Below are 15995 nucleotides of genomic sequence, written 5' to 3'. Positions count from 1 at the left end.
CCTTCACCGTTGGAAGTGAGCGATCGATTGCCCCCTCTTTAGATGGAAAAGGAAAACGCACCAAAATTTATCAGTTCTAAAAAAGCAATTTTAGACTTCATGCCAAAAAAAAAAAAAAAAAAAAAAAAAAACAGACGTCTTTGGGGTGTCAGAAGTGGAATGGAATTGCAGGGAACGGGTAAGCTCTTCTTGGAAATGTTTTGAAATTGAAGTTTAAAAAAGCAGTTTTGCTACGGAGATGAGGTTTTTTTTTTGGGGGGGGGGACGTTAGAGGTCAGATAAACCACCCATGGTCCCCGGAAGAGACTTCAACGCTGACGTCTAAAATCGCAAATTTGTACAATTTTGTGTAAAATGAAGGGAAAGGGGGAGAGGCGAAGGTTTCCTGCCCACCGAATTGTTTTAAAAAAGTAAGATAAGTTTAGATTAGTTTTGGTAACGATAGGGAATTGGGGGCTCTTCTCAGAATTTTTTTCCGAAATTTTAGTCCCAATTAGGTGATGCTTGATGAAATAGAGAAGAAAGGTATTTGGTGATCTCCTGCGGAAAACTTTCAAAATCAAGGGCATTAAGGAGCAATTTTAGACTATCATTGGTGACGTTAGGGGATTCAGTGACTCTTCGAAAATTTTTCGACATTGAAGTGTTAAAAACTCAATTTTAGACCCTGTTTGGTTACGATAGAGGAAAAGGGAGGAGATTCCTCCCGGATTTTTTTTCGAAACTGAAATCAATTTTATGCTATCCATGGGAAGGAAGGGTTCGAGGGTTTTCTCATGATAGTATTTTCTAAAATACCTACCTGGTCCTTTCCGGCATGCCGGAAAAATAGAGGTTAGAAAAATAAAATAATAAAATGCTATAAAAAATATATGTTCATCTTAAAAATGAATATAAGTTCTATGCATATCTTATAAGTATTAATAAACAGTTTAATTTTGTAAAAATATTTATTAACTATGTCATTTGTTAATTTAACAAGAAAAATATTTATCAATAACGAATAATTTTATAAAAAGTAAATTTAATTAAGAAAACATTTCTGCCCCTAACTAGTGCTAAAGAATTTACCATAGCTATTCAATAAATAAAAATTAAACTTACCTCTCTAAAAGAAACCTAAAACAAATTATTTTAAAAAATTACGAACAAATCGCAGTAACAGTGATTGCTTCTGAATTGATTACTTTAATTGACATGTAATTAAATCCTTTAATAATGACCTAATAACAAGAACATATTAATGCAATACACAATTTTTTTAAAAGAAGGTTACTTTCGGGATTGGTTTATTTTTTTCCTTGCGTTACGGTGGTTTACTTTCTGATTGGAACTGAATGGGGAAATTTACTTTTGATTTGCTGCAAAATAAAACTCGAACGATCCGGCATGCCGGAAAATCTGAACTTCCGGGCATGCCGGTTAATGCAGGGTAATACAATATATGTTTTATTTTTTTCTTCTGGAAATTTATTTGAGACTAGTAGTTTTGGACATATATTTCCTAACTTTAATAGGGCCGCTAAAAGCCTCGGGAAACTCCCCCTATCCCTTAATCGCACTGAAAGTAGTTCCGTAACTCCAGATTAAGCATATTATGAATTATATCAGTTAAGTTCATTTGAACTTTTTACTTCCTTTATTTTCTTATTTATCTTTGTGAGGAGAAAACATTTTTTTAGAGCGGGGCCATTAGCGGATTTTAGGGGGGCACAGGGGGCACGTGCCCCCCCCCCCCCCAAAAAAGGATTAATTAATTTCACTATTTCATTTATTACTTTTTAACTGACCTTTCCTTTACACTTTTTTTACGTAGCTAATTAAAAAGAACAGAAAGCACACACACACACAGCATATTTTAGATAAAAGCATTTTTGTTTGCTAAAGAAGTATTACTGGAGTTGCAGAAGACATTTAACTCATTGGCTTCAAATTCAAGAGATCGCATTATCGCGATTGGTCCATTAATTCTTCTTTGAAGGAATCAATAATTAACATTTTTTTTAATGTGTAGCCGCACCTAAAAGAATCATTTTGATCTAGGAACCTATTTGCGAAATAATAGATTTCTTTTTCAGCTAATAAAAGATGCAAAATGAAAGAAATCATGTGGTAGTTTCTTAGAAAAACCATGATTTTTTATAGAAACGGCATGTAGTATCAATATGTTATCTCAACTGTATCATGGCTTTAAGAACAAATCAGAAATTGCTTTGAAATTCACACAGAAATAGTTTCTGAATTCTTCAGTGAAACTTGTCTATGTTATGAAGTTATGATTAAATTAATTTTAAAAAACTCAAAAGAGGTATGGGTTTATTTATTAACCTTGCCCTCGTGTTATAATCATTATGACAATGTTCCTAGGTAAAGCCGCTCATTGTCGAGCATCTTGGTGACATTATATTGGGTTTAGTATTTAAATGGCTTGAAACGTTAAAGATGTATTCCGTCCACATTCAAAGTATATTAGTGCATAATATTCATGTACTTAGAAGTAGATTCATTGACCTTAAGGAATCCTAAAAAATAAATAAATAATAATAAATAAATAAATAAACACGCACATTTAAAAATAAAGACGTCAAAACTTCGTTATGAAACATCGAAGGCGGGGGGGGGGTATTCAATTTCCCGTGCCCCCTCCAAAAGATTTTTCTGTATCCACCCCTGAGCGGGGCCCCTACTGGCGCGGGGCCCCATTGCGCTCTTTTGCTCTGATTGGCTTAAGGCCGCCTCTGGTTTTACGAAATATATTTTTACGACTTTTGCTTTCACAATTACACATACTGGCCGTTTATGCCTCACACTTTATTTTTGCATGAAATCCCATACTTCTGGCAATTGCTATTGCTAGATACGTAGAAAAGACATTCAACCATGGTAGAGTCTCGAAAACTCGGGTGATGGGAAAAAAAGGGTGAAAGCTTGTGAGGGTCACGCGAGGGGGATTTTCGCTCTGCCAGGGTGTGAAATTCCAGAAAAAAATGTTATTTTTTTCCACATAGTGTAAAATGTACAAATAATTCGAACACAAAATCCAGTTCAGTCTCAGCTTCTGGGGTACAGAGATATCGTGTCAACATTAAAGGAATTCTTTACTTTTGACGCAAAGCCCAATAAAGTTAGTCTTTCCTAATGAAAAAATTACTGAGACATAAAAAACAACGTAGGCATTCGTTATAACCTTAAATTGTGGAAAATATAATGAATGCCGGGATTTTTATGCTTAAGTTTAGTGAAAAACACCCTTAAAATGAAGATTTAAAGAAATCTATTAGAAATTTTTAAAAATAAAGATGCTCTGATGTTTAAACCAGAACTCCAACTAAGCCCAATAGTTGTTTACTAAATGTACTTTTCTTTTGAAATATATTAATAACTAGTGGTACCCGCACGGCTTTGCCTGTAATAGAAAAATTAAAAGGTCTTTTGGTTTGCCTGTACATTTACAAATAATGTATGGTGAATTTTCTCGCCAGTTGGCTTGTTACCCATGTTACGGTTCCACGTTATGATACTTTCGTAATTTACTCGTCCGTCTTATGATAATTTTGTTCTTAAAATTGAAATAGAAAAAGGACCACATCGAATTTTCGAAAAATCGCTTCGAGGTGCACACTCTCATGCTACAAACTAACTTTGGGCCAAATTTCATAAAAATCGGCAGAACGGTCTAGGCGCTATGCGCGTCACAGAGATCCAGACATCCAGACATCCTCCGGACATCCAGACATCCTGACAGAGAGACTTTCAGCTTTATTATTAGAAAGAAAATAGATATAAATTGTTCAAAAAGTTAAAAGATTAATGCTTAAATTGTCTTTTAATATTTTCAAATCAGACAGAACGTTGTCTATAAGAGGCTTCTTTTCGCGTCTAAAAATGTGACCGGTGCACATTTGAAATAAAAGAAAAAGAAAAAAAAAGAGGGTGGGACTCATTCCCATTCAATGAATTTTCAATTTTCGTAGTCGCTGCTTCTTCCGTTAAGATAATAGAGAATTATCTGTGCTAGAAAATTATATAGTTCTTAAAAGCCTTACTTCAGTTTGTGACTACGTTCTGTTGGATTTTATGTGTGAGTAGAGATGTAAAATTTCCGGAAATTTTGAAGTGGTAGAAAAAACCAGTTTTTTACCGGAGGTTTTTCGGGAAAAATTGGAAAAATTTATTTTTTTATGAAAAAAAAATAGGGCTTCTTAATAGCTTTGTGTTTCTTGGAACATATAAAGGGTTGAGCATTAAAAAAATATATGCAATCCACACGTCTTTTTCTGCTTGACAGAAATACACACAAATGTAAGTTTAACTAGGAAAGAAAAACTTTTTGTTTTTCTTAACTGAGAGCTTTATTGGTCAAACACAAAAAATAAGCCAGTTCGTCGTTCAACCAATAATATTGGGTAAGGTGAGTCTAATCATAACAATTACATTTTCTGTTTTAGATAACCTTCAAAACTTGAAATAATAATTGTAATTTTTGACTTTTAAACATGAACTATTGTTTGAAAAAAAAAAATAAGTGTGATTTCCTTTGCTTACAATGTAACTTTTAATGTAAAAAAAAATGAAAGCTATTGAGTTTTGATTTTTTTCAAGTCCAGTCTAAGTACAAATCAAAGCTAAATTGGTTTTTCTTTTTCTTTCCAACAGAAATCTCAAACCGAAACTGCGTAATGGTCGTCATGGGGAAAGAACTAACCGTTTCCTTTTACCACTTACAAGGAGAGGTTACGGTCTCGGAAATTCAGATCGGGATGAGATTTGGTAGATTAGTAGTATCCTTTAAGGGTACTCTCAGGGTAAAGTAATAAAGCGCACTATCCATAAAATTCCGAGAAAACAGCCTTTAAAGATTTGCGCGCAACTTATAAACTAGTAGAGATTGTTCGTAAACAAGCGCCCGGTGGTCATGTGGGCAGCGCTCTGGGGTTCCATGCGTCCGATCCGAGTTCAAATCCACTGCAAGTTTCTTTTTTGTTCATTTATAAAGTGACTGTTACAGCTTTGTGCAATTTAAATTGAAGATAATGCGAAATTTTTGAACACGTAAAGCACTTTAATAGAGAAAATGGAAATAAATTAAATCGATACAAGTTAAAATTTGAATTACAACGGCTACAAAATCACTGTAGAGCTTAATTTATAAATGATTTTTAACAATATAGTTGTTATTTATATACATACACCAGAATTATATTTATCATAAAAACATGGAAAACAAAAACTGTTTTGACATCTCGCACAATTTATAAAGGAAGATTGCTTACAGGAACAACTTCTTTGTAAAAGAGTCGTTGGAACATACTTCATTTACATTCAGGAAAATTTCTCTTTTGTCAGAAAGTTTAGAAGTATACCAGGCATCGAATCATTTTATCAAAAATTGGTGATGACAGTTGATGATGGACAATTGATTGTATTTTATGCAGTCTTCACGGGTATTCATTTCTCTATTATTTTCAACGAGATACGCGCAATTTTGTATACGTTTTATTAAATTCTTTACCTGTCTATAAAAATGGAAGCGAGAAATTGAACTTGATATGATTCTGATGCAATCAAATGATTTTCAGTAAGCAAGCTCTCGTAATAAACGACAGCATCTTTTAATCTCTGCTTCAACATTTCACTGTGCAATGAATTTTTATCCATTTTGTTAACAGATTTTATTCGTTTCAGGGTTACTTCAATAACCGACCATTTCGATTCACAATATTTAAAAAACTCAAATCCTTTTTCACGGTATAGAATTTTTCAGTCTAATATACAGCACAGACGATAAATAAATTTAATGATGAAAACAAACATGAACATTGCAGACGATAATTAGATGGAAAATAAAGAGTTGAATATTCAATGTAAAATACAGCAGACGACAAATTTACAAATAACAGAATCAAGGAGCAAAACCATTGCTCGATAAGTGTGGTTAGGGTTTTTAAAATTTGACTACCTGCTTATATGCAATAAAACAACATTCTTCTTACTCATCCACAAAGAAACTGATTATGCATTTATTGCAAAAATCATTTACTTCGTCAAAGTTTATAATATCTAAAAATGTGTAATCATTTGTTTGTGAGAATAGTAAATAGAAATTTAATGTACTATCACACATTAAAAATACATAATATTTTTTAAATTAAGTATTACCTTCAATTCAAACTGCAAAAAGCGGTAATAGTCACTTCATAAAATGAACAAAAAAGAAACTTGCAGTGGATTTGAACTCGGATCGGCCGCATGGAACCCCAGAGCACTGCCCACATGACCACCGGGCGCTTGTTTACGAACAATCTCTACTAGTTTATAAGTTGCGCGTAAATCTTTAAAGGCTGTTTTCTCGGAATTTTATGGATAGTGCGCTTTATTACTTTACCCTGAGAGTACCCTTAAAGGATACTACTAATCTACCAAATCTCATCCCGATCTGAATTTCCGAGACCGTAACCTCTCCTTGTTAGTCTCTGGCGTAAAGTAAACCAGGCAGCGGTAAATGGAAACAGATTTTTCGTTTGTTAACAAATAACCATAAAGAGTTTTTAGTGTACTGTTCCTCCCGGATAATTTAGTTTTGAATGCGAAGGTCAAAGTTTATCCACCCAAGATGTGGGAAATAATTTTAAATTAAAGCATTGATGTTTTATTTCCACCAACTCCAAATGACCCTACCTACTAATTAAAGTTCGAACCAATAATGTTTTAGCAAAGATTTTTACAAGCCAATTACCTCATAAATCGAGTGTCCACTTAAAGCATCGTTAATTATAGTTTGTTAATTTATTACCTACACGGAGCTCATAGCTCTTAGAGTTCCGTGTGAAAAATGTTATCACTGTTTTTGTGAAGGCGTTGATAAAGTGCAAGTAAAAGAATAAATGTTATATATTTTCATAATACTTATTTATTATTGCTTTCTTATCTATAAATTTTTCTCTAAAACTTCTTCAACCGATGCTTTGTTTGTTACTATTTATTTGTGCATTATTAATGCTGCATTGCCTTGTTTTATATCTTAGAGCAGATAGACTTTATTTTACGTTAACATGCTTTCTTTAAGAAATAGAAACGTTAATTTTCATGTAGACAAAGTAAATAACAGCGTAACGTAAAACAGTATTTACGTGAAACAAAAACTTACCACTACGCATACAAAATGCACGAAAAAAAAAATCAACATTGTTACAGCAGAAAATCACCAAATTATTGCATACGTCAGTGTCCCCCTCCCCCTTTACTAAGACAAGGTGATTTTTTGGAGATTTTTCCCACTCCTAGTGATTGCAATACCGGCATACCGGTATTTCGAGTTATTTTGCATTTTCTAATTACCAGTATTTACTGGGAGAAAATACCAGTATTTTCGGAAAATAATAAATAGTTTCAATTAAAAAGTTTTCAATTTATCTTATTAGACATCTACTTTTACTAAATGCACATTGATTTTGGTACTTTATCATGGAAAAAGAAATCTATTGATGGAAAAATTAGGTTTCAAAACACGAGCTAAAAGAATATCGTTAAATACAAGTAGTGGCAAGATTGCAAAATGATATTTTCATCACTATAGTTGGGGAAACATAACCTGGCAGCGTTGTGAAGACTGCGTGAATCCTAATCACAGTATTACGACGCTGCCGAGTTAGGTTTGCCTCAACTACACATGGTGAGATGAATTGCATTTTCGTGAGCTTATGTGCGCCATGGTTTATTTTTTCCATTTTCCTGACCACTCACTTTCCCTTATGCGAAAGTTAATTTCAAGTGTAAAATCGAATGTATTTGTCCTATGAATAATTTATTCCGACCATCAATTATAATAGTACTTTATAATATAAAGTTTTAAAATATTTGTCTCACCTGTACTGAATTTTGAGAAAAACTTTTGTTGTTTAACAAGTGGTAATTTTTAGTCCCCGGTATTGGTTTGCTGTCCTGTCTCGCTATTTAGCTTTATACTTGACAAGATAATATGAATGGAAATTATATAGTGCCTTGAAAATTTGCATAGAGGTAAGGCATAATCAACTGGAACATATTTTGAAACATTTACATAACTATAATTGCAAAACGTTTGAAAAAAAAAAAAAAAAAAACGAATAAAAGAAGCTAATACGATCAAATGTAGTTAAGTTCACCGTAAATATCAAACCAAAAGAGCAAACACAAACCTATCGTGATCAAGAGAAAATTGTTGAAGATGTTGTTAACATTGGAAACTAGCTAGCTAGTTCCAATTAACTAGCACAAAATTCAAAAATAATAATACTAATAATAATACACTCAATACAAAAGATATACAGATTCACGCAAAAGGATTATTCCAAACATAACGCACAAGTGACCGAATTTTTGAAGATGAAGGACTTTGAGGCAATTAGAGGAGGTGTACCGCGCATAAACAGTACCACGACCTGCGTGAATTCAGAGTGATAATTTTCAACTGTCGAAAATTTGTGCCTTAAACTGAGTTCAAGCTATGACATTTGTTCCACCATTTTATATTTGTTTATAAATAATTAAATTTTTGCACAAAATATAGATATATGGCAACGAAACAATATGTTTTGGATCATTTTTTGAAAAATTTCTAATACCTGTATTACTACCGGTATTCCGGTATCACGCTTAAAAAATACCAAATACCGACATTGCATTTTTGGCCCGGTATTGCAATTTCTAACCCACTCCTCAAATACCTTATTAAAAGTATGACTAATCATAAATGTAGACAAAAGTAAATAAAACTCCTGTACCTGCCTTACATAGCTCTTTATTATGTACCTCAGGCGTGCCGTGAAATATTGCATAAGTTTCATAATTAATAAGTCTTTGATTATTATTTAATTTAAAGGAAAATTTCGTGATGCCCCAGTGAAGATTTCACAACTCCCCGGGGGAGAAGTGGAATCACTGCCATCCGCGTAGTCTTCTTTGGTGGCTGCTTTCTATGCATCTGAAGCTAAAAATCTGCACAGAAAAATGGATATCCTACAGTGCTGCGATTCGGGCGGGGGGGGGTAAGGGGGCAACCCCCCCCCCCACACATTTTATGTTTTTTATTTTCTAATTTAGAAATCAAAAGTAGAAAATGTTAAAAAAAAAAAAAAAAAAAAAAAAACAGAAATGTTAAAAATTTCAGACCATAGTTATTTGTTTTGTATCTGTTTGCAAAACATTATTTAGTACAAGCAGTAACTTCTAGTTTATGTATTCATTGTTTAGATATTAGTAAATCAATTGTTTTACTTAAACAAGCCATACTTGTTCAATGAAATTAATACCAAGTATTTGTGACATTCCAAAACACTTTGAGGTAAATAATGTGTCTAATTCATGTCTAAGTGTTTCTTCAAGGAAAGTTATTGTGTACAAAATTCATCAAAATCTTAATAAAAACGTGAGTTAATCTTAATTTTGTCTTTTTTTTTTTGCTGCCATTGAAAGTTTTATGGGTTTTATTTTATTTTTGCCCCCCCCCCTCGATTTTCAGTCTCGATCGCCGCCTCTGGTATCTTAAAACCCCAAATATGCAAAAAATATACAACACATATACCATACGTGTAAGGGATATATTTTCAAACATTGCACTTTAATAATATTCACTAGGGTGATTCAAGAAAACTTTTTTTCAGCTAGTCCAGGTCACCCCCTATTGTTTTTAGACTTATTAATAGTATTATGCTGTAGAAGTTTTAGCTTCTTACTCAAATTTTAAGAGGGTGCTCAATAATCCCTTGTTTTAACATTAGCTGTAGCATAGAAAATGTCACAAATTTAGAAACATTAAATTTTCCCAGCTGTTTTTTGTAAATAATTATTCTTTTGCAATGCATATGCATATTACTCGTGTATATTATAATATGTAGCATTGTTTTTTCAGTTCAATGTATTTTTTTAACCCTCTCCCCATACTTATGATGTTTGGGGGAGGGGGTTGAGCACCCTCTTTCAGTTGAAATAGGAAGCTAATATTCTTCCAGATATTACTATCCCCAATCTAAAAATGTTGAGGAGTGTCCTGTTATCTAGGAGAAACTTTATTTTTTACATGTGTTTTTGAACCACCCTAATGTTCACTTAATTGCTTGTAATTTTTATTCGGAGCTGTATTTATTTTAATTGTCGCCTTGTTTTTCATTACATCATCTGCTTTTTTTTAATAGAAAAATTCAACGAACCTTAGATACATTTGGTTTGGATGCTATGGACGGCACCATCACTCTCAGCTTCTGATACTCTTTACGTTTCATACTCTTGATTCGGTTCTTAGCGTCTTCTTTCTGTTTCTTGATGAGCCACCTGTCTTTTTTCGTAGTGGAAACGTCTTGAGTAGATATCACAGGATAAGCCATTCTGTGAAAAATCGAAACAAGTATGAAGAAAAATTAATTTTTGCCGAATTATGATTAAAAAAAAAAGAAGAAGAATGTAAAAAGAAAAATAAGATAGATTACGTTCGGAATTTTGAAGAAATAGAGAAAATTGTAATTACAGGGACAAAACACTAGTTTAGGTTTAACTTATCAAAAATTTAAGTTTCTCTACCTCAGTTATTCGTGTTCTCTGAATGTGGGCTATAACATTTCATAAAAATTAAAACGTTTTCACTAACCTACAATCCCGTGAAAGATAAATAGGAAGAAACTAGTTTCGCTTAATAAAGTCATGCCCTGAATTTTAAAGATGGTCTTGTTGTCACAGGCTCTAGGAAAACGATACAATAACTATACCTTGCTTTAATGTCGAGAGGATTGTTCCCCAATCCCCGGAAATTTTTTTTGCTGCCTTGTTTGTCATTTATTTATTGTTTTTATTGGCACTTCCTGTACGTGGAGTAATAATTAAACAAAAACTAAGAAAAGTAGGGGAATGTGGGGCAGAGTGAAATGGTTAAGATAGCTTACTTTTTCAAAATGAACAAATTGGAAATTTGTTTTGAAAATTACGAAACACAAAGAAAGAACAATGTATTTTATAGTAAAACTTATGTTTAAACATTTTTTTTTAATTTTGTTCCTAACTTTGTACCATCAAAAGAAACTACTTTTTCATTCTTTTTTCATGGGGCAAAGTGAGAAATAAAATTTTTTCTAATAAAATATTTTTTACTTAATAATAAGAAATATGCGTAGTCTAATCTAATGGATCAATAAACTAAAGAATCCATGAAGAATTTAATAGAAAATGAAATTAGTAAATGAATAAAATAGTTTAAAATGAGAAATATTAAATAAGTGAATAAAATAGTGAGCGAATAAGAAAATAAGCGAATTATTGAATGAAAGAATATAAATAAATTAATTAATAAATGATTCAATAAATAAGCGATATGAGTCATTTCATTTTGCCCCATCCACTTTGATCCGCATGCACTATAACACATTATACACAACATTTAAAATAAAAATAAACTCAACATTAAATAAATAAATACTGCAACAAATAATATAAGGTCTCAATTAATATTTAAAATGTTAACAACTATAACTTTATCATTCAATAATAAAAAATATATTTTTTGACTACAGTATGAGTATCATTTTTTGTAAAATTGCTCATATTATAATATTTTTTTAATTTTCAGAGGTAATTTTTTCTTGACTGGATTAGACTACATGTCTTACTTCATTGTTAAAATATCAGATAGGCCTTGCTAAGAGCATAATAAATATTTCACCATTTCACTTTGCCCCCACATTCCCCTACTTAAGAAATAGAATATGAAAAATGAATTTTATTTGAAGAAAATTGATTATAAAATTCTGTTTAGCTAACCGTCGAACCGTATTATTACATAAATGCATTTACGCATCACTTTACATCACTTTTATACTGTAGAAAATATGTTGTGAAATTTAGAAATGCCGTTTGGAGTCAGGAAAGTGCCCTCATTTCGCCTAATTTATCTTTCTAAAACGTAAATTAACGGTAACGTGTGACTTATATTGATTTCCATCACTCTTTGTAAGTAGTTTGAGTAAAAAGTATCGTTAAATAATCAAAATAAATACTTTCTTGATAGATATTGGCTATGTTCGATTGTTCTGGCTGTATGTTTAAAATAAAACTTTAATTTTGCATAAATTTTGATTTTGGACAAAAATTTTAATTTGAGAACTAAAAATTTGCCACTTTTATGTGATTTTTTTTTCCTTTTGAATTCACATCTTTACAATTTACATTAAAATTTTTCAGGCACAAGTTTGGAAAAAAATTGCATTTTATTGCCAAAATGTGCAAAATACATTTTATTCTTTTAAGACATACACATAAATTAAAAACTACAGCTATATATCTCAAACTATTATTAACTTATGGTCTCGATTTTTGTATAAAAGAATATGCAATTTATATTGAAAATTGGTGCCTTAAAGAGCATTTTTATTTTTATGAAATCAACATAAATTTTAATTTCTTAAACACATGAATAAAAAGTATCGACTGAAAATTGTTTACGCCACAATACAGTTGATATGACAGTCCACAATACATTTACAATGACTGCTAAAAGATTAAAACTGACAAAGATTTCATTATTTTCTTAATTGAAGCAAAATCTTTCGTGGCATACATTTTTAATGCAAATTAGATTAAAAATGTATGCTAATGCTTCATTTCGCTTGAAAAAAAATTCTTTTTATTAGGTGTATAACATTCTTACTCTCGAATTTAGCAGAAGTTTGAATTTGTAACAGTAAAGCACTACAGTCCTGTGATATATAAAGAGATGTTTACTGGGAATTATAAAAAGAGATCAAACCAAGCGAACATCGAGAAAAAAATCAAGTGAAAGTGTAAGTGGGAGTAAACATCAAACCATTGAAATGTACGAGCTATATGACATTAAACTGGGCATATAGCTCGTAAAATGTCCAAATATACAACTTTACTAGATTACTTTAGATCATTCGCAATGACATAGAGAAAAATTTTGATGAAAATTGTTTTAAATAATAAATTATACGTGAATATAAACTGATAAGGGAACAAGGAGAGAGAGAGAGCTAGGAGGAAGTAGACTCATATAGATAATGATTTATTTATTTATTATCATTATTTTATTTATTTATTTATTTTTAAGACTGAGAAGGAATTTACTTTGTATTGACGCTCAGCTGTGTTATAAATTTTAATTCTTCATCCGAGAAAATATACTCCCCCCCCCCCTTATTTTTTCTTCTCCACTCCTCTTACCATTTACAAAAAACAACACGTGGTGCCGCAATCAGGATTCGATGAAACTCCTAAATCCGACGAAAAACTAACTTCCGAAGGATAAGATTGAAGATGGAAGGTAAAGAAAAGATGTTTACTATTTTGGTGTTTTAACGTTTAGAATGTTTGTCAATTCCAATTGCTCCAACCCCCTCTAACTTGTTAAGACTTTAAATTTTTATTTAAAATATAAATACTGAAATTTTAAAGAGTATTTTCGATTTTCAATGCATGCGCATGGAATACGCTTGAAAAGACGTTAAAAATCAGGGCTGCGGAGTCGGACGAATTTTGAAGTAAAGAAGTCGGAGTCCGGAGTTAAAGATTTAAAAACTTCCAAGAGAGTTGGTCATTTTCTCTCATAGTCCGCAAAACTGTTTCTTTCTGCGGAATCAGAGAGTTGGAGGTTATAAAACTCCCGGAGTCGGTCATTTTCCATCCGACTCCGAAGCCCACTTACAATACGTCTGAGTACGAGCATATTTTTACAACCCATACGCACCAAGCGACCACGTGTGTATGTGTATAGTTGACAAAAGGATTAGTGTAAGCGCAAAAATTTTTTCGGATTCAGTGTATAAATATCAAATATATAAATTATTAGCACGCACGTTGAGAAATCAAATGCACTTAATTCCTTTAATTCGTAGTTTGATTTTACATTAAATGCCTATGTATACAATCTGTGTGATTAGTAAAGTAATAAATGTGACGAGTGTTTGAGTGTTTTAAAGTGTAACATATGGTTAATAATCGCTGCCTGTAATTTAATAACCATATTTTTCTGAGAAAACATTTTCACGAGAGTAATTTATGTAGATTTACATATATATTCACAATATCGTACTAAGAAAAAAAATCAAATAGTATTTTATAGCTTGTTAAGAAAAGTATTTCATAAACCATACTTAGCACCTGACAATGTTTATGCCCTTTTTTTAAGCATAAACAAAATATTTAATACTTTATTTTTTTATTTAAAAAAACGCAAGACATTTTTATTAGTAAGTAATCATGAATAATTAAAAGCCACGAAAGCATATTGGATAAAATTATTTTCTTCCATATGGCTTTGAAAATTTTACCATATGTTTCAGTGCAGCGCGGTAAGAAATTCAAATATACTATTTTAAACTATTTTTCATGCAATCTTTTTTTCCGCATAATAGTCAAACAAAATGCAGGATTAATTTTCATTTGAAAGAAACAACTTTGCATTTTACACACAAATACGAGAAAAGTATCTTTAAACTGCAACAAAATAATAACCACGTTGTTTCTACCAACCATATGGTTTTGACATGGAGCCATATGTTTTAGAAATTTTTCATAAAACCAACACAGATAACTATTGTAAAATCTTAAAAACAAATAAGTAGCTAAAATCTGAACACATTTAATGCAAAAAAATAAATAAATAAATAAATAAAAATACATATCAGAAAGCGTAAATATTTTTCAGTAATATTGTTATCTAAATTTTTTTTCCTTGAGATTACGTTTTGTTGATTACCGCATGCATTAAATCAACTGTCATCGCATCGTAATATTTAAAAAAATAAAAATTATTTACTCACAGGTAAAAACTTAAATGACAAGCAAAGGTTATAGTTTTTTCAACATCATTTTAAATTCGAGTAATAAATTGCAGTAGCTTTGTGGTTAAATATAGCATACAATTAGCATACGTACTCTAAAATGAAATTGTCAACGCAATTAATCTTCCAAATTGTTAGAAATTCATAACTGCATGCATAAAATTTCAAAATCAAAATAAATTTTCTCAAACTATATTCTCAGACTAATATTTACATTTAGCGAATGATAATTGGTTCCATATGGTACAAGAGACGTACCAAAACGATGCACCATATGGTTGTTACATTCCATATGGTACAAATCTGATGTGACATCATTATAAATTTCATATGATAAGTGCAAAACGCTCTATCCCTCAAAAGTTTAAATATTTTAAAGCCTGTGCCAGTCACCAGCTGTTTGACAGATAAGCCACGACTATCAGCAGGCACTGGTCAATGATTGAAGCAGAAAACGTGAATAGTTTCCGGATCAATCTTACCTCCCTTCAGTTGATGTTGAGTTTAAGATCCGATGAATCTTTGTATGACAGCTTCAATCAGTGATCTTGCGATTCGGTCGGTTTGACAAGCAATGCCGAACAGGTGAGCAACCATGTGTTTACAAACGTTGAAGCTCGCCGCAAGTTCCGGATTCTCACCAATCAGCGCTCGCGTATCGCTCCGCGCTGCGGAGAAGTGCGCAGAGAGGATTTTTTGCGAAGGAAATGTAGTTCCGGAGAGCTTCTCGCATCCGAGAGTAAGAATAGCCGCTTGCTGTTTTTCTTTTTTGAAATCAACAATAGAACTGTACTGGGTCTGGGAAATGAGTGTAGATTGTTTACCCGGGAAAAAGAAAACTATTACTCTTTCTCGGTTATTTTCGTAATAACCTCGCGTTCTGAGAAACCAATGAAAAGTGAACTTACAGATTCATTTCCTCAGACCACCGACCATATGGCTGAGCGAAAAGCTTCGGAAATGTACGAAAATTCGTAAATTATCCTACGTGCGTTTAGTTGATGTTTGCTACAATAAATATCGGGTTTAAGTTTTAAAAATTTGTCATTGTAAAAGGGAGAAATAATTTGTGAAGCATAATTAAATCGATTTTGGGAGAGGAAAAGAAATTGTGCATTATATTTTTGCTCTCTTTCCATTGAGGGTTAAAAAAAAAAAAAAATCCTGTTAGTT

General features: G+C 31.9%; 1 protein-coding gene across 1 annotated transcript in view; it reads right to left on the bottom strand.

Moving 5' to 3' along the window:
- Positions 1-15448, bottom strand: part of LOC129218637 (uncharacterized) — a 31513-nt gene extending 16065 nt beyond the window's left edge. Inside the window, exons 1-2 of the mRNA XM_054852955.1 lie at positions 15305-15448; positions 10188-10362 (exon numbers count right to left, since the gene is read on the bottom strand). Coding sequence (XP_054708930.1) covers positions 10188-10361 — 174 coding nt within the window. The 5' untranslated portion in view covers position 10362; positions 15305-15448. The remainder of the gene's footprint in view (positions 1-10187; positions 10363-15304) is intronic.
- Positions 15449-15995: the final 547 nt, after the last annotated feature.

The sequence above is a fragment of the Uloborus diversus genome, chromosome 3 (genome assembly GCF_026930045.1).
Source record: "Uloborus diversus isolate 005 chromosome 3, Udiv.v.3.1, whole genome shotgun sequence".
In the NCBI taxonomy this organism is placed as follows: domain Eukaryota; kingdom Metazoa; phylum Arthropoda; class Arachnida; order Araneae; family Uloboridae; genus Uloborus; species Uloborus diversus.
The sequence above is the reverse complement of the archived record's forward strand: the minus strand, read 5'-3'. Positions and strand labels throughout refer to the sequence as shown.